Here is a 22236-nt window from a genome sequence, read left to right on the forward strand (position 1 = left end):
ACGGAGTGGCTGTGGGTTTTGCCTCCCAAGGACAACTCCATCTGTCCGTCCATTACCCTGGGGGGGGGGGAAATTATTGACCCACTCAGAGAAGTTCCGCAACTTGGGCGTCCTCCTCGATCCACAGCTCACATTGAAGAACCATCTTTCAGCTGTGGCAAGGGGGACGTTTGCCCAGGTTCACCTGGTGCACCAGTTGCAGCCCTATTTGGACCGGGGGTCACTGCTCACAGTCACTCATGCCCTCATCACCTCGAGGTTCAACTACTGTAACGCTCTCTACATAGGGCTACCTTTGAAGAGTGTTCAGAAACTCCAGATTGTGCAGAATGCAGCTGCGAGAGCAATCACGGGCTTCCCTAGGTATGCCCATGTTACACCAACACTCCGCAGTCTGCATTGGTTGCCGATCAGTTTCCAGTCACAATTCAAAGTGTTGGTTATAACCTATAAAGCCCTTCATGGCACTGGACCAGAATATCTCCAGGACCGACCACCTTCTGCCGCACGAATCCCAGCGACCAGTTAGGTCCCACAGAGTTGGCCTTCTCCTGGTCCCATCGACTAAACAATGTCATCTGGCGGGACCCAGGGGAAGAGCCTTCTCTGTGGCGGCCCCAACCCTCTGGAACCAGCTCCCCCCAGAGATTAGGATTGCCCCCACCCTCCTTGCCTTTTGTAAACTTTTGAAAACCCACCTCTGCCGTCAGGCATGGGGGAATTGAGACATCTCCCCCGGCCTATAGAATTTTATGTATGGTATGTTTGTGTGTATGTCTTGCTTTTAAATAAGGGTTTTTTAGAGATTTTTAATGTTAGATTTGTGATACATTTTTTCTTATTGTTGTTGTGAGCTGCCCCGAATCTGTGGAGAGGATCGGCATACAAATCTAATAAATAATAATAATAATAATAATAATAATAATAATAATAATAATATGCTTACTCTCTGTAAACTGCTTAGAGAGGGCTGTAAAGCACTGTGAAGCGGTATATAAATCTAAATGCTATTGCTATGTACTGTAATATACAACTGGTTGTTGTAAGATTATAATGATTGTATGTGTATGTGTGGCCTTGAGTCAGCATTGACTCCTGGAGGCTGCCTGCACTAGTCTACAGTTTTCTTGGCAAAGTCTTTTGGAAGCTGTATGCCATTTCTCCCATCTTAGGGCTAGAGAGAGTAAATGGCCCAAGTCACCCATCCAGTTTTATACCCAAGGTGAGACTAGACACATGAAACTAGACTTACACATCCAATTTATGGCCTGGTACCTTAACCACTAGTTTGTTTGAATCCCTTAAGTTCTTAAACTTGTGGCTAATTTTTCTTTTGTTCGGGAGAGGTTTGTTCTGAAGATCTCTAATAGCCTTAGGATAGTTAATAAGTGATTTATTATTGGATGGAAACTGACCAAGGAGAGATTCTCCTTGGAAATAAGGAGAAACTTTCTGACAGTGAGAGTGATCAACCAGTGGAACAGTTTGCCTGCTGGGGTTGTGAGAGCTCCAACAATTGAGACTTTCAAGAGGAGATTGGACTGCCATTTGTCTGAAATGGTGTAGGGACTTCTGCTTGAGCAGGGGGTTGGACTAGATGACCTACAAGGTCCCTTCCAACTCTAGTAATTGAATCCAATCTAACATAATCTATAAATTTCTAAAAGTGATTAGAACGTGAGGTTAGCAGATTCAATGTCTTTTAAAAGGCTGTACTGTGACAGTTAATTCCTTCCTCTCAGACCTGCAGGAAACTGTTATTCTGCAGATGTACAGTAATACTGCAGATGTAAACTCCAGAGAAGTTCCAAAGAACCAAACTCTACACATTGATTTATTGGTCTTTACTACTATCATAATCTCAATTTCCTTTGCCTCCTTTGGATGTCCAGGACCGGGGGGGGGGGGGGGGGGAAGTGCAATTCTGAATGAATGCTATCCAGGGAAAGTAAAAATCAGTTAGGTATTGTGAATGATTAGCTTGAGCAAGGCAAGATGTTATTAAACAAACAAACAAACAAACAAACAAACCGTTGGCTTGTCTCGGTTAGCTATGCTATGAAATCCTCGACAATACCAAGCAGAGAATTTTAACAGAGCGTGGATGTGTGATAAAGCCAAGACACAGACTTAGTTAAATAAGTATTATTTACATATAAACAAAATATCCAGAATAAACACAAAGCAAATACAGAATAATATGCACTGAGCAATTACAAGATTAGCACAAAGCAAAATACAATATAGATAATAAGCATGAAGCTAAAATACAATATAGATAAAAGCACAAAGCTTATACAAGCACGAAGCTTAACTTCAATGAGGAAGTGACGAAACAGCCTTGAATATTAACTCTTCAAGTACAAGTTAACCCTTTAAGTGCACATTAACTCTTTAAGTACAAGTTTGGTACAAGTGTACAAGATGCAGTTTACAATGGCAATCCCTAACAACCATGTACCCTGTACTAACACAAACAAACAAACAAACAAACAAACAAACAAACAAACAAACAAACAAACAGGTTGTTTGATGACCCAAGAATGTATGAGAAAATGAGCGACTGAATGTCTGTTTAGAAAAGATTGTGTTTGTTTTGAATATGTGGTTTATTCACCCATAGTAAAGGAGTCACTCCATAACAGGCCTGACTGATTTGAGTGTTTAAGTTGAAAGATGAAAGAGAGAGAATTAGTGAAGGATAGGTGAGAGACTGAAAATGAGAGACATTTTTTTGAGGGGCGGGTTAATGAGAACGCTGGATCCTGGGTTAAAATGGGAGTAAAAGAAAAGGAAAGAAGCAAAAGAAGCAAGAATGAAAGTCGAATAGCTTCAGGAAGAAAAAATTGGAGACGTTCCAAAAATAGAAGGCAGTTTATGAAGTGTTAAATGGATGTATTGGAAGCAAGAGTGTTTGCAGTAGTCAAAAGAGATGCAGGGGTATGTTGAATGGGGTCGATGGAAATTAGTTTTACCTATGTACCCTTAGCTGCTGCACTTAATTTTTTGGTGATATTGATTTTCCACCTCTTTTTCTGTACTTTTCAGAACTTTGTTTACCCTGTAAAATGTAATGCATATACATATTTATTTATTTATTTATTTATTTATTTATTTATTTATTTACTTACTTACTTACTTACTTACTTACTTACTTACTTACTTACTTATTTACTTAATTACTTACTTACTTACTTATTTATTTATTTATTTATTTATTTATTGGGCAGCTTACAAAATACACCTACATGTGCATATATATGTACATACACAAAAATAAATTAATTCATAGGTTTAAGGGAACACGTGAATATGTTATATTGGAGGTGGGGGAACATGACTATAGTAGGGATAGAAGACCTTTAGAGGCATTTAATCTAGCAAAATTCGAGTTGAACACTTCAAATTTTTCACTTTACTTATTTTTTTTTAAAAAAAATCCTCCCTGCTCCTCTTTGAAGATAAAGGTAGTAGGAACAAAGCAAAGAAAGCATCACAGCTTCCAAATTGCCCGGAAAATTACAAATAAATTGTGCTGAAAATGTACAAACTTCCATGCTCCAGTGTCAACAGAATTTATCCAAAACAGTTGATAAAAAGTAAGCCCTCAGTTTTGCTCTTGTCTATTTTGTGAGGGCAGGCTTGGCATTTATGCTGAAAAATGACCAGCAAAGTACACGTGAAGTAGTATAGGTTTGTTGCTTCTGATCAATGGGTTGTATTGGGTGTCTGCTTGTTTGTATGATAGGCAAACCCCTCACACCATTGGTTGTGATAGTGTGCCAGAAAAGGCAAGGTGCAATATATTTCCAAGCATCATTCCATTGTGTTAAGGTTATGTGGCTTGTTAGCAATGTTTTTGGTTAATTCAGCAAAACTCAGTAGGAACAAGGAGGGATAGTGAGATGCAGTGCCATAGAGGTAATACAAGTGGCTTTCATAATCTTGCAGTCTCCTATTTTGCTTTTTTTTTAAAAAAAATACATTTTTGTGTTTAGCCTGGCCTCCATTTCCTGATAATCAGGAGATTTTAAGCTGCCCTTGTCAAGTACAATTTAAAAGAAGGGTTTGATCAAAGGAACAAGATTGGCTGCCCTTTGTTGAAGCCACATTTTGATCTTTGAGAACTGAGTTGAAATTCAAATTGGATTGTTAGGATCATCATAGCACATTCCATTAGAATGAGAGAGGCGAACATGAACGAAGCCCAAAGCAAGATTAGCTTTGCCTCCTGAAAATGTTCCAATGTCTAGAGAGGTTAACAAAATGGTAAACTGTGTCTACCATTCATGAGTCCAAGGTTCCTGAATCCTGACCCTGTTATGACTCTATATTTACTATATGTGGAAGTAAAGTTGCACTATGTATGCTGTCTGCAGCAATGCCGCTGGCGACTTACCAGCCGGCGAGGGTTGCGGCGTGGCTGGGGAAGGAGGCCGCCATGTTTGGGCGGAGCCTGCGGCCCCCACGTCATCCCCGGGGGCCGCAGTGACGGCATTTGGGTGCGCTGGGCACCCATTGGACCGGGCAGGAGGGAGGCAGCCCTATAAAAGGGGCTGCCTCGTGGCGCAGTTCCTCTTGCCCGGCGTCGTGGGACACCCGCCCGCCCTCCCTCTGTTACAGGGTGCATATGATGGGTCGCCCTTATGGGGGCCGAGTAGGAATTTTTTGCAGTCACAGTGAATTGGCCGAACTGTGGCTGTTTTTCCGCCTACTCCACTCTGTGTGTGGGAGTGTGGTTAGGGGGTGGTCTCACCAACTAGTGCACCCCCCTCAAGGTCACTGGGGGACGGGACGGCTGATAGGGGGCGGAAATGGGGATAAGCAGCAACTGTGTGATCTCCTTTAGGGGCACCTCTACTGAGGTGAGGTGCGATCTCCTTCTCGGATTACAGGGCTCGATCGGCTTGGGTTCGGGGAGGGGGTCGCTCCTGTGGCTCGCTGCCTGGGGCTTATCAGAGACCAGTGGTGAGCCATCCCATACGCCGTGGGGGCGTGACATTGGGCAGGGGGCAGGTGTAATTTTACCATGACCCTGCACCCAGGCAAGGAGCTTTCACCCTAGAGTTGCTCAGTTGAGTTTGTTGGAAAGTTAACTCCGTCCCCATTTGATTTATGCACCCCTGCAGGTCACGTGGTTTAATTGGTTAAATAGTTAATTTGAGTTTGGTTTAATAAAAGTGACCCTATTTATACCCACACCTTTGTGTCCGACTGTTACTCCGCCTGCGCCGCAACTACGGAAGCAGTAGAAAAAACATCAGTTATGTGCAATATTGAAAAAACAACAAAGAAATGGGATGTAGATTTGTTTGTTTCTTTGTTTGTTTCTTTCTTTCTTTGCTAAAACACAACTAACAACCAACATTCCACACTTAAAACTAATTAAAAACGTTTAAAAACAGAAGGAGGAGGAGGAGGAGGAGGAGGAAGAGGAGGAGAAGAAGAAGAAGAAGAAGAAGAAGAACAACAACAACCATAACAACAACAACAAGGACCTTACAGTAATCATATCTAATGACCTAAGTGTCAGACCCCACTGCAACAACATTGCCAAAAAAATTAAGAATTATTAATCTAATCTTGCACAGCTTCTTCTCTGGCAATATTAATATATTAACCAGAGCATACAAAACATTTGCTATACCAATTCTTGAATAAAGATCACCTGTCTGGAACCCGCACTGCCTATCAGATATCAATACATTTAAGAGAGTCCAAAAATATTTCACAATAAATATTCTCCACTCCTTTACTCGCAACAGAATAGCTTATTCCACCAGACTTGAAATTTTGGGCTTAGATAGCCTAGAACTTCATCACCTTTGACCTGACCTAAATGTAGTTCATAAAATCATTTACCACAATGTCTTGCCAGTCAATGGTTTGTTTAGCTTAAACCGCAACAATACATGAGCACACAATCGATTGAAATTTAATGTAAACCACTCCAAACTCGACTGCAGAAAATATGACTTAAGCAACAGAGTGATCAATGCCTGGAATGCACTACTTGACTCTGTAGTTTCTTCCTTAAACCCCCAAAACTTTAACCTTAGACTATCTACAATTGAGCTCACCCCATTCCTAAGAGGTCTGCAAGGGGTGTGCATAAACGCACCACTGTGCCTACCGTCCCTGTCTTACTGTCTTATTGCCTAATTTACCTGTACCCACTTTGATAATGTTTACGTTTATATCAATAACTACTACCTTGTGCATGCTTGACAAACAAACAAACAAACAAAAATAAAAAGAAGAAGGAGGAGGAGAAGAAAGAGAAGGATGAGGATGGCAAGGATGGGAAATGCAACTATTTAACGATCTTCCCACATTATTATTATTATTATTATTGTTGTTGTTGTTGTTGTTGTTGCTGCTGCTGCTGCTGCTGTTGTTGCTGTTATTGTTATTGTTATTTAGATTTGTATGCCATCCCACTCGGAGGACTTGGAGCAGCTCACAATAGCTGCATGGTATTTCACTTCTATGGGATTTTCAAGCTTGATGGCACATCTTAGTTGGAAGGACCTTCTGGAAGGCCAGCTGAGTTGGAGCCAGGTGCTGATGCACACAGCTCTGCGTGAGTGACATGCATGAACGTCCGGTATACACATATGTGCATCAGATCAATCTTGCAAGAAGATGCGCGGGCGCATGAGATTTCAGCAACTTTTTAACTGGAACTCACTGAAGTCTTGTGTGCGTGTCCTCTCACAATATTTTGCTTTCTGCTCATGCACAGAAGCCAAATCTCACTTTGACACACATACCCGCTCGCTGGTCACCTAGTATGGCGTCCCCCCCCTCATTCCGGTAGGAAACCAATACTGGTTGGAGCTAATTTCCTCTGGGACTTGCTCCTTTTGCAAACAGGGTCTTGGTTGGCTGAGTTCTGAACAACTTCATTTCCCTGGTGAAATGGATCAAAGAGAAATGTTTTGCAAAATAGCTCTTTCCCAAACTTAGAATCTTAGTACTTCCATTAACAAAGTAACTGAACCTGACCTTCAGGAAGTGATTTCTCTTGGGCTCTCTCTGTAAAATCCCTTTCAACTCCTCCATATTTTATGTTAAATAAGCCAGCTATCAAATCGTTAATCGGGTTTGTGCGTATGTGTATGTGTGTATATGTGTGTGTTAACATGCACATACTTACATGCTCTAAAGAACCTCACGTATTTTATAGTGAAGCAATCAATCTTATTTCATTCTTTTTAAAATGGTAGATTCTAAAATTATTAGTGTTAGATGGTTTCATTGGATAAAGTAAAACCATGTGCAATATACTTAACTATTGCAATCTCATTTTCTTCACTGAGATAGTTTTTAAATAATTCTCACGCCACTCGTCCCAAATGACTATTCTTTAAGGTAATTCTTCATTTTGGGCCAGAGTTTAGTTTAGTCCATAGGCCATTTCAAAGTGCAGTCCACACAAATTATTACTAAAATCTGATAAAAACAATTTAAAATGAAATTGAACTTAGGAAAAAATACAATAATTTAATAAATAGGTAAATAAAATGTGTGTTATATTTAATTATATCTCAACATCACCCCTACAATCTACCACTTGGGGCAAATTTAAGGTGCCTGAACTTCAACTGCTAGAATTCAAGGGTGTTAAAATTGATTTTAAAGTTGCCCAGATTGAGGAAAAACTATTCTGAGTTTCCCTAGAAATCTGTTGCTTGAGGAAAATAATCTTTAGATGTAGGAATGTCTTTAGTTTTCTTTTTCCTCCAGTTTTCTTGGTGTCATTGCCACCTAGTGGTTTGAAGCCATAAAAGAAATCAGGATTTACACATAATACGATTTTAGTAATATTAATATACACTGTACACTTTTATTACAATCAGGTAAATAGCAACTGCAATGGGGGAAAAGGGAACTTAAACCTTTTCCTCATTCCAGAATTTGAGTAAGGAATATCTTTCTCCTTGCAAAGGAAGTGGTGAGTTGAATTGCAAAGCCAACAATAGCCAGAGATGCCCTGCAGTTACTACTGGTAGGTGTGGTAAGCGTAAGCATCCTGACGGGTATACCACTGAATAATGGTTAGGTTGGAGCAACTGTTGGGAGGAAGATAGCTGAGATAAAGCCTTGAGATAAAGCCTTCAGAGAAACTCTGGAGAAGGTGCAGAAAAGAGCAACCAAAATGATCAGGGGTCTAGAAACCAAGACTTATGAAGAGAGACTGTGGGAACTGGGCATGGATAGCCAAGAGAAAAAGAGGGCCAGAGTGGACATGATAGCAGTCTACAGGTATACGAGGGGATGTCACAGAGAGGAGATCACTTTATTCTCCAGGGCACTGGAGGGCCGGACGAGGAAAAATGGCTGGAAGCTGACCAAGGAGAGATTCAACCTGGAAATAAGGAAGAACTTCCTGATGGTCAGAACGATCAACCAGTGGAACAACCTACCAGCGGACGTTGTGAACTCCAATACTCTGGACATTTTAAAGAGAAGATTGAACTGCCACTTGACTGGTGTACTATAGGGTTCCTGCTTGGGCAGGAGGTTGAACTCAATGGCCTTCATGGTCCCTTTCAATTCTAACAATAAATAAATAGATAAATAGTTAAATAGATAAATAGATAAATAGATAAATAGATAGATAAATAGATAAATAGATAGATAGATAAATAGATAAATAGATAAATAGATAAATAGATAAATAGATAAATAGATAAATAGATAAATAGATAAATAGATAAATAGATAAATAGATAAATAGATAAATAGATAAATAGATAAATAGATAAATAGATAAATAGATAAATAGATAAATAGATAAATAGATAAATAGATAGACAGATAGATAGATAGATAAATAGATAAATAGATAAATAGATAAATAGATAAATAGATAAACAAACAAATAAATAAATTTAAAAAAACCTTGTGAGGTGTGAGAAGGATGGAAGTTTGTGTGTGTGTCTGCGCCGCGCACACATATGTGTGGGTAGGGGTGGGTTCTATTTATCTTCTTCATCGGTTAGCATCACAATGTTTTATGAGCACTTGCTCCACTTGCCCACATGTGCACGTTCCCACAAGCAACTTTACTACCACGCATGCTCAGACGATGGATTCCACCCGAAACACATCTGAGGAGCTGATCAGCTGTGCTTCGGGCAAAGAAATAAAGGTCAGTAAACCCAGGAGCAGGTGGGAGGGCTTTTTTCAAAGCACAGATCGAGCAGAAGCCATCAAAACACAGGAATATTGGCTGAAAATTCAGAAAAAAAGATGGTGGTGAGCATGGACCGGCACAGACAGAACTGGACCTGTGATGCCAAAATTACATCACCAGCTGATTACTAATGGTTCAGGCAATCTGGTCCAAAATGGAAGGAATCCACCCCGGTGAGTAGGGTGATGGTGGTAGGACTGATGGTGGAGAAGGGCAGGCAGTAACAGTCTAAGCTGGTTTGAAAGGAAACTACAGCCACCTATCTCCCCAACCTCCATCCTAGACACACCAACAACAGCCAAACTTCCTACAATTGAACCCATCCCATTGGGTTTACAACCCCTGGTGATCATAGAAAAGGAAGTGCAAGATCTATTTCACAGATAAAAGCCTGGAAAAGCACCAGGGCCAGACAAGATAACTCCTTCTTGCTTAAAAGTCTGTGCTGACCAATTGGCCCCCATCTTCACACAAATCTTCAGCAAATTACTAGATGTGCCAAGTTTCTTCTTGCTTGAAATGCTCTACTACCATCCCAGTGCCGAAGAAGCCCTCCATCAAGGAACTGAATGACTACAGACCAGTTGCTCTAACATCTATAGTTATGAAAACCTTTGAAAGGCTAGTGATGCCCCACTTGAAAACCATCACAGATCCACTGTTAGACCCCCCTGCAATTTGCATACCGAACAAATAGATCGACAGATGATGCTGTTAATATGGGTCCGCACTACATCCTACATCTTGAATTCCCAAAGGCCAACCTTAGGGTCCTCTTTGTAGACTTTAGTTCAACATTCAACACCATCATATCAGATATTCTTCTAACTAAACTAAGTCAGCTAGTGATACCTGAACACACTTGTAAATGGATCACAGACAAGAAGCAGCTGGTGAAGCTAGGCAGACACCTGTACAATTAGCACAAGGGTCCCCCAAGGCTTTGAGGGGGGACCCTTGTCCCTACTTCTCTTCTCCTATATATCAATGACTGCATCTCAAATAATATATCTGGAGTTTGCAGAAGATACAACAGTGATTGGTCTCATTTGAGACAATGATGAAACTGCATACAGATGGGAGGTTGAACAAGTAGCCTCATGGTGCAACCGGAACAATCTGGAACTGAACACACTCAAAACCATAGAAATGGTGATAGACTTTAGGGGAAATCTTACATTGTTAGACAACAAAGTATCAACAGAAGAGATTTTCAAATTTCTAGGTTCTATCATATCTTAAGACCTAAAATGTTTACTTATTTAGGGATTTTAGGAGGGGTATAGTTTTACTATATGGATTTATAATGGGGCTTTTATAGTTATTATTAATATTTGACTTCTTTTTTATTATTGTATTATATTTGTATTGTTGTAAGCCACCCTGAGTCCTAAGGGATTGGGTGGTATAGAAGAAATTAGATTAGATTAGATTATTTCAACTTCTATGCCACCCAATCCTATTGGGACTCATGGTCACCTAACATCAAAAATGTCATCAAAAAAGCACAACAAAGAGTGTATTTTCTGTGCCAACTCAGGAAGCTCAAACTGCCTAAGGAGCTCCACAGAGGAATCATTGAATCTGACATCTGCCCTTCTATAACTGTCTGCTTTGGTTCTGCAACCCTACAAGACAGACACAGACTTCAGAGGATGATCAGAACTGCAGAAAAAACAATTGCTGCCAACCTGCCTTCCATTGAGGACCCTAACACCATCATTTTGCTAAACAAGTAATTTCCTCACCACTGTCAAACTACAGTATTCACTAAGGCTGCATTATTATTACTACTAGTTCTTCTCATCATTCCTATTACCCATCTCTTTCCACTTATGACTGTATGACTGTAACTTGTTGCTTGTATCCTTATGATTTATATTAATGTTGATTGTTTCCTGATTGCTTATTTGTAACCTATGACAATCATTAAGTGTTGTACCTCATGACTCTTGACAAATGTATATTTTATTTTATGTACACTGAGAGCATATGCACCAAAGACAAATTCCTTGTGTGTCCAATCACACTTGGCCAATAAAGAATTCTATTATATTATATTCTATACTCCAAGGGAGTAGTATTGAATCAATTGTATACCTGTTGGACCAAGAGTGTCTTGTAACAGCTACTCATGTCTTTTGCAATGTGCTTCATCTAGGGCTACTACGTACTAAAGACCACTAGAAAACTACAGCTGATCCACAGTGCAATGCCATGAACAGTTATGGGTATGTATTGGTATATTTAATATAATATATTTACATAACATCTCTGCTATGCAAGCTATACTGGTGACCTTTCAGGTGCAATTTACATAATTTCCTTTATGGTTTAAGCATTGGCCATCTACTGTTCCACCTTCCCTCGTTGTTTCCTATTGGGTCCTATTCTTTTTAATATGTTTGTGAGTGACATAGGGGAAGGTTTGCTAGGGAAGGTTTGCCTATTTGACGATGACTCTAAAGTGTGCAATAGGGTTGATATTCCTGGAGGCGTCTGTAATATGGTAAATGATTTAGCTTTACTAGATAAATGGTCAAAGCAATGGAAACTGCAGTTTAATGTTTCCAAATGTAAAATAATGCACTTGGGGAAAAGGAATCCTCAATCTGAGTAATGTATTGGCAGTTCTGTGTTAGCAAAAACTTCAGAAGAAAAGGATTTAGGGGTAGTGATTTCTGACAGTCTCAAAATGGGTGAACAGTGCAGTCAGGCAGTAGGGAAAGCAAGTAGGATACTTGGCTGCATAGCTAGAGGTATAACAAGCAGGAAGAGGGAGATTATGATCCCGCTATATAGAGTGCTGGTGAGCCCACATCTGGAATACTGTGTTCAGTTCTGGAGACCTCACCTACAAAAAGATATTGACAAAATTGAACGGGTCCAAAGACGGGCTACAAGAATGGTGGAAGGTCTTAAGCATAAAACATATCAGGAAAGACTTAACGAACTCAATCTGTATAGTCTGGAGGACAGAAGGAAAAGGGGGGACATGATCAAAACATTTAAATATGTTAAAGGGTTAAATAAGGTCCAGGAGGGAAGTGTTTTTAATAGGAAAGTGAACACAAGAACAAGGGGACACAATCTGACGTTAGTTGGGGGAAAGATCAAAAGCAACATGAGAAAATATTATTTTACTGAAAGAGTAGTAGATCCTTGGAACAAACTTCCAGCAGACATGGTAGATAAATCCACAGTAACTGAATTTAAACATGCCTGGGATAAACATAGATCCATCCTAAGATAAAATACAGGAAATAGTATAAGGGCAGACTAGATGGACCATGAGGTCTTTTTCTGCCGTCAGTCTTCTATGTTTCTATGTTTCATCAAATTCTGTAAGATCCATGATTTTGTCACATCTATTAAGTGATGCTATCTGATGGTACCTAGGAAGTATGCCTTCTCTACCCTGGTGCTACTACCTGGTGCTAATACCCTCCTGAAAATCTTTGAACCCATCCTTATGATCTTTTTAAAGCAGTCTGAAAATATGCCTCTTTTGCTGTACTCCATATTAGCCATTTGGAGCATTATTATGTTTAATATATTTGTGGCATGTCTCTTCCTCTGCTATGGAATTGTTTAAAATTAATGTAATGTGTCATCCTTGGTTTTTAATCTGCCTGCTGCCCTGAATTACAGTGCAACTCAGTGCCTTTGCATTTACATTAGAGCCAAAACAGTGTAGTAGTTTAGGTATCAGGCTAGAAACTGGGCGACCATGAGTTATAGTCCCTTTTAGGCACAAAGCCAGGTGGGTGACTTTGGGCCAGTCATTTTCTCCCAGCCCTAGGAAGGAGGCAATGGCAAGGGCAAATCGCTTCTGAAAAATCTTGTCAAGAAAACTGGAGGTGTTAAATATGCAGAGAGAGTTGCTAAGGTTCAGTATTTGAATGTTGTCTCCTGATTGGCTGTTCGTTCTGGCGGGAGACTTGTTACCATGTCAAATAAGGTTTGCTACTTTGTGAAGCCTATAAATAGGTTAAAGACGCGCCACTTTCTCTGAGAGAGAATCGTTGCCTATACCCTTACCGATCTATTTAACCGGACTGTTCTGACTGAGAGAAAAATAAAACAAACTGCTAATTCACCAGTTGACTTCTTCTGAGTATTTTTCAGGAGGGATTTGCCCAAGTCATTTTCAGTCAAATTCTGGAACCAAAGGATGAAATGGATGGGTAGGGTGTATACCTTTTCAACTGCAGAATTTGGAGGAACTTGACTTAGGCCATAAGCTCATTTTCATGAGAAAGGGGGAACATTTTATTTTGTATTTTATTTACTTTTTCTCTTTTATTTTAAAGTTCTATATTCTCCAGGTTTTTTGTTTTAATAAGGTTTTTTTTCTTTTCAATAAAATCATAAATTAAAATTAAAACGAGCCTCCTACAAATTCAATTCAATTGCTAGTGACTTTAAATTTCTCGCCATTAACATATAAATTGCCTTCCACTACCTACTTCTGGCTGGTTTTTTCCTCTTCAACTTTATGGCCATTAATTAACTACCTAAAAAAGGTCAGTTCTTGCTTGTACCTATATGAAGAATACACAAATTTTAAGAAGAAATTGTACTGTGACATAGTATCACTAGATGGCGCTCCAGATTTTTGCGCAAACTCTTTTTGAAACCTGATCGTATTTACTTACTCCTGAAAAGCTCCCTAGCGAAGGGTCTAATGTAGCTTGTATAAGACACATAAACTTAGTATATTAGCTGCCTCCAAAATAAACTACTGAAAATTCTTGTACTCGCTCCCCTGTGCTGAAGACTAAAGTGCCAAGTCTTAATAGATAAGAGGAGCTTTCATGAATTAATAACCAGCCCCAGTACCGGGGTGTTTCAGAATAAATTAGGTTATAGGTTTCAGTTATCAAACGGCTACTGTAACTACAGGACGGTTTCAGAAACGCAGGTTTCTATTGCAGCATCAATGCATTTTGCATGGTGAGGATCTAGCGGTAATCCGATCAACAGCAACTGCTACAATACTAGATGGAGCTCTAAGAATAGCATCCCAAGGGTAATCTCTCTGGATTATGAATTTGATGAGTAGTTGGTGACAAATCAGGAAAATACTCAAGGGGAATATATTTGAATATAGACACAAAACACAATCTTTATTTTTAGAGCAAGATCTGCATTCTGATTTCAAGGATTTAATCCTCTCCCCATCCCAACCCCTGATATTTGCTATGAGAGTTTCCTAGCTTTTTTCACCCTCTGCAGGATATGTTTAAAATTCCAGCCTTTCTGTTTTACGGTAATTTTGGAGTGATTTTTCAGTTGCTTTTATACAGTATATGGAGTCTGGAATGATAGAGGCTCCTGACATTTTAGTGCTCATCTTCTAGTTGGTGCAGCTGAAATGAAGAAGGGGGAAAAAATTTCCATCAGTTTGAGATGGATGAGTTCACAGCAGGGATCTCCAAACTGGGCAACTTTAAGACTTGCGGACTTCAATTCCCAGCTATGTTGGCTTGAGAATTCTGGGAGTTGAAATCCACAAATATTAAAGTTGTTAAGTTTGAAGACCTCTGGTTTACAGCATCTGAGAAAAATGATGTTCCAATTTGTAACAAAGAGATTTCTCCCGGTTTTAAAATAGTTTTACTATTTAATTATGAATTAAACTTCGCCTCTTCAAATAGGCATCACAACAGAGGCCTTCATCCCAATATTTTGGCAAAATTAGTGATGAGAAAGAGGAAGAATAACTAGAATTAGGGAGATACTGGAGTTAAGATTGTGTTCCTCAGCTTTAGGTAAAAAGGTGTAGAGAATAAAAATGTCATTCTTTCCTTCTGGTTTATTTTTGCCTTTTTAGTGAGTTTGAGACAGATCATTCAAATCTATGCTTTTCAGCAGCAAATAAGACATGTTATTTAGTGCTAGATATATCTTTCCAGTTAGCAGTGGCCAAGTGTAAGTAAGCCATCTTGCAGTTAGTTACTTCCTGGTTACTTTAGGACAGTGTTTCTCAATTTCAGCAACTTTAAATTGGATGGACTTCAACTCCATGGCTGGGGGAATTCTGGTAGCTGAAGTCCACTTATCTTAAGGTTGCAAAGATTGAGAAATACTGCTCTAGGTAAACATTTTATTTGGAAGATAGCACACTGATAAGGTGAGTTCACTTACTCTTATTAACTTTCTTTTTTGTGAGCTTTCTCAGAAAAGAAATAAACGTAAGATTTTTATCATAATTCTCCAGGCAAACCCACTCCAAAGAACAGCTCAAATTAAACTAATATCCATATTTAATTGGTGTGTGTGTGCATGTGTATGTGTGCGTAGATCAATAGAAAAAGACATTTAATTTTCAAAGCTCATAGTAATACCTCAAACTCTGAAGGTAAAACTGCAGAATTGCAAATATATTTTATAAATGAATGAAATGTAAGCATTTCACTCATTTATAAATGGGGGGAAATGGGAGAAAAAATAGTACTAAGATGGAAACTTCTTGAAAGCTTTCTAATCTTGCTTCTGAATTGGGTCCTTTTTGTAAAAGTTACCTCCCTCTCCCAATTCCAGCCCTCCCACCCCACCCCACTAGCCTGGAAGCCATTAGCTGCAGATCTGAAGGAAAAGCCAAAGGAAACATTGAAAAGAATTTTTGAGAGCTACAACCCTCCAACCTTTTATACAGTGTACTAAAAGTTGTTCTTCAGCAGGATTCTGCTCTCCTGCTTTGATTAAGTTATACTTGTGATACTAATAGGAAATGTCAAATCAGCACTTGGAGGAAAGTTATGCGAATTGCTTTGGTGGAGGATTGGTTGACCATAAAGTTATCTGAGATCTTCCCATCATATTCATGACTGAAAACTTTGTTCGTTTTATAACTCTTTTAAATATTATCTGATGAAAATGTTCTATGTTTATTTGGCTTAAAACAGCCTTTCCAAAACCTGGTCCTCTGCCGAATTGTTAAGTTTATAACTTCCACAATTTTCCATGCCAGCGATGCTTGGTTTCAATGTTTCCTAAGGAAAGCAGGATAATGAAGCCGGATTGGAGACATGTGTTTAATTCATGTTAGGTTTTTTTATATATATATAAGAAAGCAATAGAATATCAGGAGCATCCAAAGTAATGAGAATGCAGTAGGAACTAAGAGAAGAGTGGACCTTAAATCAAGAAGAGACCATATTAAGAAATGGATGCTGAATGAATATACCTGAATGCACAAGTGAAACCAGTACTATTCAGAAGAGATTTGGTCGCATGATGTGGTGGAATGTAGCCTGGATTCCCAGAAGGAGGGGCTGCATCTCAGAAGATCAAGTGATAGAAAAGTTTAGATAGTTTAGTTGGAAGGAAAAGAGTAAAAATGACTTATCCTTACATGTTCTCATGATATATTGTTAATGATGCAAATAGCCGATTGCTTTGGCAAGATTTCTCTCTATAGATAAAATAGAATAGAATAGAATTTTATTGGCCAAGTGTGATTGGACACACAAGAAACTTGTCTTGGTGCATATGCTCTCAGCGTACATAAAAGAAAAAGATACATTTGTCAAGAATCATGTGGTACAATACTTAACGATTGTCATAGGGGACAATAAGCAATGAAGAAACAATCAATATTAATAAAAATCTTAGGATACAAGCAACAAACCCACCTCTGCCATCAGGCATGGGGAAATTGATTCCCCTGGGCTGTTCCCGCTTTATGTATGGTTTGTATGAGACATATGATTGCTTTTTATATTAAGGGTTTTAAATTGTTTTTAACCATTGGATTTGTATTGTTCTGTTGTTGTGAGCCGCCCCGAATCTTCGGAGAAGGGCGGCATAGAAATCTAATAAGTAAGTAAGTAAGTAAGTAAGTAAGTAAGTAAGTAAGTAAGTAAGTAAGTAAGTAAGTAAGTTACAGTCATACAGTACTAAATGGGAGGAAAAGGATGATAGGAATGATGAGAAAAACTAGTAGAATAGAAGGGCAGACTTAGTAGAAAGTTTGACAGTGTTGAGGGAATTATTTATTCAGTAGAATGATGGTGTTCGGGGAAAAAACTGTTCTCGTGTCTAGTTGTCTTGGTGTGCAGTGCTCTGTAGTGACGTTTTGAGGGTAGGAGTTGAAACAGTTTGTGTCCAGGATGCGAGGGATCAGTAAATATTTTCACAGTCCTCTTTTTGTCTCCTGCAGTATACAGGTCCTCAATGGAAGATGAGGAACAATGAATGAAAGTGTATATTTCTTGGTTTTGGGAAGAAGAAACTGTGTATATTTCTTGGTTTGGGGAGACTGACATCAGGAGAAAAAAACATTTCAATTTGACTGAATCGCAAAACAAAATCAGAAAGAAAGCATAAATGGCATAGAAGACAAGAAAAAAAAGCCAAGAATGTTGGTCTGGATAGCTTTGACCAGGTTCTCTATAGAAAAAAGGTTAAGAGCAAAAATGGTTGCACGGAACACTGTAGTATAATGAATGCTGTTGGTTTAAATTCATTTATTCTGGTTCCTTTTTTTATGCCTTTAAATTTTCCTAATTTATATTTCTTTCTCCTTTCCTATACTCCAATAATATTGTTTATCCTGAAATGAAATAGTATGATGGATATATACTTATATATGCATTATGAACTCAGAGATAATTTCTAGACTGAATTTTAATTTAATATTAGACCTTGAATTAAAAAGGAATACCACCAAGTTTCAAGATTGCTCTCACACAAAGATAGCTATATATTATGACCTGTGGTTACAACAATAAACTTACTTACATGTGTGGCTTAGTTTACACAAAAAATATCCACAGAGAAGGCCCCAATAGACACAGCATCCTCTCTATGTGGAGTCCATGAGGACATGTCAGAAAATGCAAAGCTAATGCATTGGTCCCACTAACCCTTTCCCTGCCCTTTAGGTATAGTTTTTAAAAGATACATTTTCCTAAGTTAACCTTGATTCATGTGCGTTTTCCTTGGAAACAAAACAAATGTGATTTGACATTTCCTTCTCTTGCTATTTCTTCTTTTTTAAGTTATAGTTGCTAGGATTCCCCACTGAAGTAACACCCAGTTCTGACCTGTTAGCCTTTGAAGACCAGACACATCAGTTAAATATTATATCAGTATAATAATTACTGATATTTAATCTGATACTGAATTCATATTCTTCCTTTCTGCACATAGCACAATTAATTTGACAACTGCCTCCAAAATTAATATGGTGCGATTAGGCAATAATTGTTTACAACAGGGGTCCCCAACCACCGGGCCGCGGACCAGTACTGGGCCGCGGGGCATGTTGCACCGGTCCATGGAGTCAGCAGCTGCCGGCCCTCATGCCACCACCCCCTCCCTCCAGCGCTTCGCCTCCCGCCGGGCAAGAGGCCTCGGGAGGCAGGTTCTGCCGGCCACAGGACGATGGATGGGACAGAGGGGCGGGAAGGACTGAGAGGCTCAAGCCTCTTTTGGCTTCTGCCGCGGGGCGCTTTTGCGTTTTTGGCTGGGGGGAGGCAGGAGGGCCAGCCTGACCCCCTCTCTCCAGCGCTTAGCTCCCGCTGGGCAAGAGGGCTTGGGAGGCAGGTTCTGCCGGCCACAGGACGATGGCGGGAAAGAGGGGCGGGGAGGACCAGCACCCTCATGCTTAATCCCGCCCTCAACCACGCCCCTTTCCGCCCCCACTGGGCCATAGAAAATTGTCTTGCTGAAACTGGTCCCTGGTGGAAAAAACGTTGGGGACCACTGGTTTATAATATTTGGATAATATAATTACATGATTACCTGGGGCAATATTTTCAGGCCCAGAGTCTACATTTATCATCTTTGAGGGAGTTTTCTTCACTCTTTTTCCAACAAGCCCTTAAGTGTTGTCATGAGTTTTAAAGTAGACCAGTTGTGACTTCCTAACAAGCCTTTTCATGAATTAAGAAAACTTGATTGGTTGTTGCTGCAAATATTCATGACAGTCTCTTCCTTGTGATAGGTTCTTATACAATCTTTGCCAACTATCTACCTACATTTGAGAATCTAGGCAAAATGCAAGCAAGGATTTTTGCTAACTTTGGAGAAACGAGCCTTGCTATTTCATCAGACGTTGATAAAGAGCTTTGTGAATAGAACAGCTGAGCTTTAGGAAAGAGGTTGTTAGTAAAGTGGCTAGAAGCAAACAATGCGTGGCATAGAATTTGATCCATTTCAGAATGATCTTAGTAGTAGAAATGCCCTTCACTAAAATAGACTCAACCAGGATTGATTGCTAGGACTATATAATGTACATTGAATGAAACTGAACCCACATCCTGCTGCAAGATTAATGATGGAACTTTGAACAAGTTCCCCTTATGAAAGAAGTTGTGTTAACACTAAGCAAAAAAGTTCAAATTCAAAAAAAAAAAAAAGGGTTGTTTTAACAAACCCAGAAATGTTTCATGTTCAAAACCAGGCTAATTCAGATGACAGAATGCTTCAAGGTGGTTTAGGAATATGGATGTTGAGCTTGAGCTGTTTTAAATTCAAATGTTTTACAGAACTCTAATTTGAAGATCCCGACTTCTAAAACTGCTGGCCGATATAATCCCTAAGGATAAAAGATGATTTGCTCCAATCAAGAATATTACTGATTCTGATCCTGAAACAGTAGTGTGTTTTATTCCCCTCCCTGCCAAACACCTACACCTACACAAACACACACACACACACACACACACACACACACACACACACACACACACAGAGTCTCGGAGAAATTCCCAGTGTGAATTTCTTGTTCATGCAGCAGTTCTGAAGACAGCTAAAGGATATATAGGAGCATCGTTCTGCCTTTGATTCTATACATGACTGCAGCCTTCATTCTTTCACAGGTTTCACTGAAATCCCAAAGGAAGCTATCATGGCGAAACACTTCCCGTTGGGCTTTTCAGATCAGGAGACAGGGGCAGGCCTCGAATGAGGGAGGGGGCTGTGAAACAGAGAAAGCCAACAAGAATTATAGCAGCCGCTATTCTCACAACAATAAAATACTGTATTTTCAAAAACAACTCAAAAGCATCATCCAGAGAAAGGAGTGAAATCAGGATTCTCTTTTCACTGAGGCTGACAATGCTTGAGAAATTGGAAACTTGTTTTTAGTGCATGTTTAAGAAGTCATGTTTTTTTTAATTAACATAAAAAGAAAGATGCATTAATCTCTCTCTTTGTGCAGTGTACACACACACACACACACACACACACACACATACACAGATATCTATAACTGGCATAAGCATTACCTTTTCAAAAAGGCTCTTGTGCAAATCTAAGCAAAAACATGATCCCACTTCCAACTCTCCTGTTGGTATTCCTGATGATAATGCTACTGTTGGAAGAATGCTGCCTACCTATTTTAAAACTAGAGTCTATTATGAAGCAGAACCATGCTGGTTATTGTGCTATATTGTGTTCTGTGTGATATAATAAACTGGTTTGCTGAATCGGTTACCCTAGTTTTGAAATCCTGAGATATGGAAATACAAATTTCCCAATCACAATTTGTAATAAATACTCCACAGCAAATGCTGCCCTCAGTTATAGGGTGTTCAAACACTACCATCAAAATATTTTTTCCAACAGGAGTAGGAACTTTTTTCCTCTAAGAATGAGTTTTCCCAGCATTTCCCACACAATTGGACATATGAACTGGAAACATTGGAAACCTGATATTACAAGTCTTAAAGTCTTCGGAGAGGGGCAGCATGCAAATCTAATAAACTATAACTATAACTATAAAGTTGCTAAGGTTGGGCACCCTGAATTAAATAAAATTCTACCCCTTGGCAGTGCTTCTCAATTATTTTCTGTTATGCCCCCCCCCCCGGGAAGAAGTAAACATTTCATGCCCCCCCAACTTTCTTGCGGCCCACCCTGCCTGACCTGCCACCCCCAAATTACACCCCACCACAAGATGCGCATCCTACCTAATACTTGTACTGGTACCTCCGTCGTGTTCCTTGGTGTTGTGCCCAGGGCAGCCCATGCTAAAAGAAAATGTCTTGCGAGTTCAATCAAAGTTCTAACCACCTGTTTACTATTTATTCCAAAATAGTTTTTTAAAAGTTCTTAAACTTCTGTTTAAAATGTCTTTTGCTATGGATTGAAGGAAACTCTCGCAGTAGTGTAAAACTTGTCAATCCAAAGTTCTTTAGCGCTGAAAAAAAAGTTAACAAGCAATATCCAAAAGTGATTAGAGGAACCAATGAGCCCAGCCAGTCCATTTTGAAAGTGCCAAATGTGGTTTCAGCATTTAGCTATTCTTTTATCAGGCATAGCTTTAAATGCTCTACAGACCATTAACTTGTGGTCTCTTTGTGAGGAACAACTGTCTGGAGCACTTGTGGGCAATCTCAAGTCCTCTCATTGTCTAGAGAGGAATTACCAAATGCTGTCTATTCGGCAACTCTTCATTCTGCTCTTATTTTCCACTTTAACAGAGCCATCTTCGGTTTGCCATTTCATCTCTGGAAATTCTAGGGATTCCAAGCAATGATTTCTCTTGGTCCCCTAAACTTGTTCTTCTCTGAGCTCTACTCTCTTGGGTCACTAACCATCAGTTTTGTGGTACACAGCAGGGATCTCCAACCTTGGCAACTTTAAAACTTTGCTAGCTGAGGAACTCTATCTATCTATCTATCTATCTATCTATCTATCTATCTATCTATCTATCTATCTATCTATCTATCTATCTATCTATCTATCTATCATCTACCTACCTACCTACCTACCTACCTATCATTTTCCTAACCTACCTACCTACCTCTCTCTCAATCACCTACCTACCTACCTATCTCTCTATCTATCATTTACCTAACCTACCTACCTACCTCTCTCTCTCTCATCTATCTATCTATCTATCTATCTATCTATCTATCTATCTATCTATCTATCTATCTATCTATCTATCTATCTATCTATCTACAGTATCTATCTATCTCCGGTATCTATCTGTCTATCTAGCCCTGGTATACAGCAATGTTTAAGTGATTGTATTCTCCAAAGAAAGCAGGGAGAGCAAACATATCCTTGTGACC

At 39.4% G+C, this 22236-nt stretch overlaps 1 protein-coding gene across 1 annotated transcript in view; it reads left to right on the forward strand.

The window, feature by feature from the left end:
- ANXA1 (annexin A1) overlaps positions 1 to 20643 on the forward strand; it is a 49225-nt gene extending 28582 nt beyond the window's left edge. The window contains exons 13-14 of the mRNA XM_070742663.1: positions 11364 to 11433; positions 17370 to 20643. Coding sequence (XP_070598764.1) covers positions 11364 to 11423 — 60 coding nt within the window. The 3' untranslated portion in view covers positions 11424 to 11433; positions 17370 to 20643. The remainder of the gene's footprint in view (positions 1 to 11363; positions 11434 to 17369) is intronic.
- Positions 20644 to 22236: the final 1593 nt, after the last annotated feature.

The sequence above is a fragment of the Erythrolamprus reginae genome, chromosome 2 (genome assembly GCF_031021105.1).
Source record: "Erythrolamprus reginae isolate rEryReg1 chromosome 2, rEryReg1.hap1, whole genome shotgun sequence".
In the NCBI taxonomy this organism is placed as follows: Eukaryota; Metazoa; Chordata; class Lepidosauria; order Squamata; family Dipsadidae; genus Erythrolamprus; species Erythrolamprus reginae.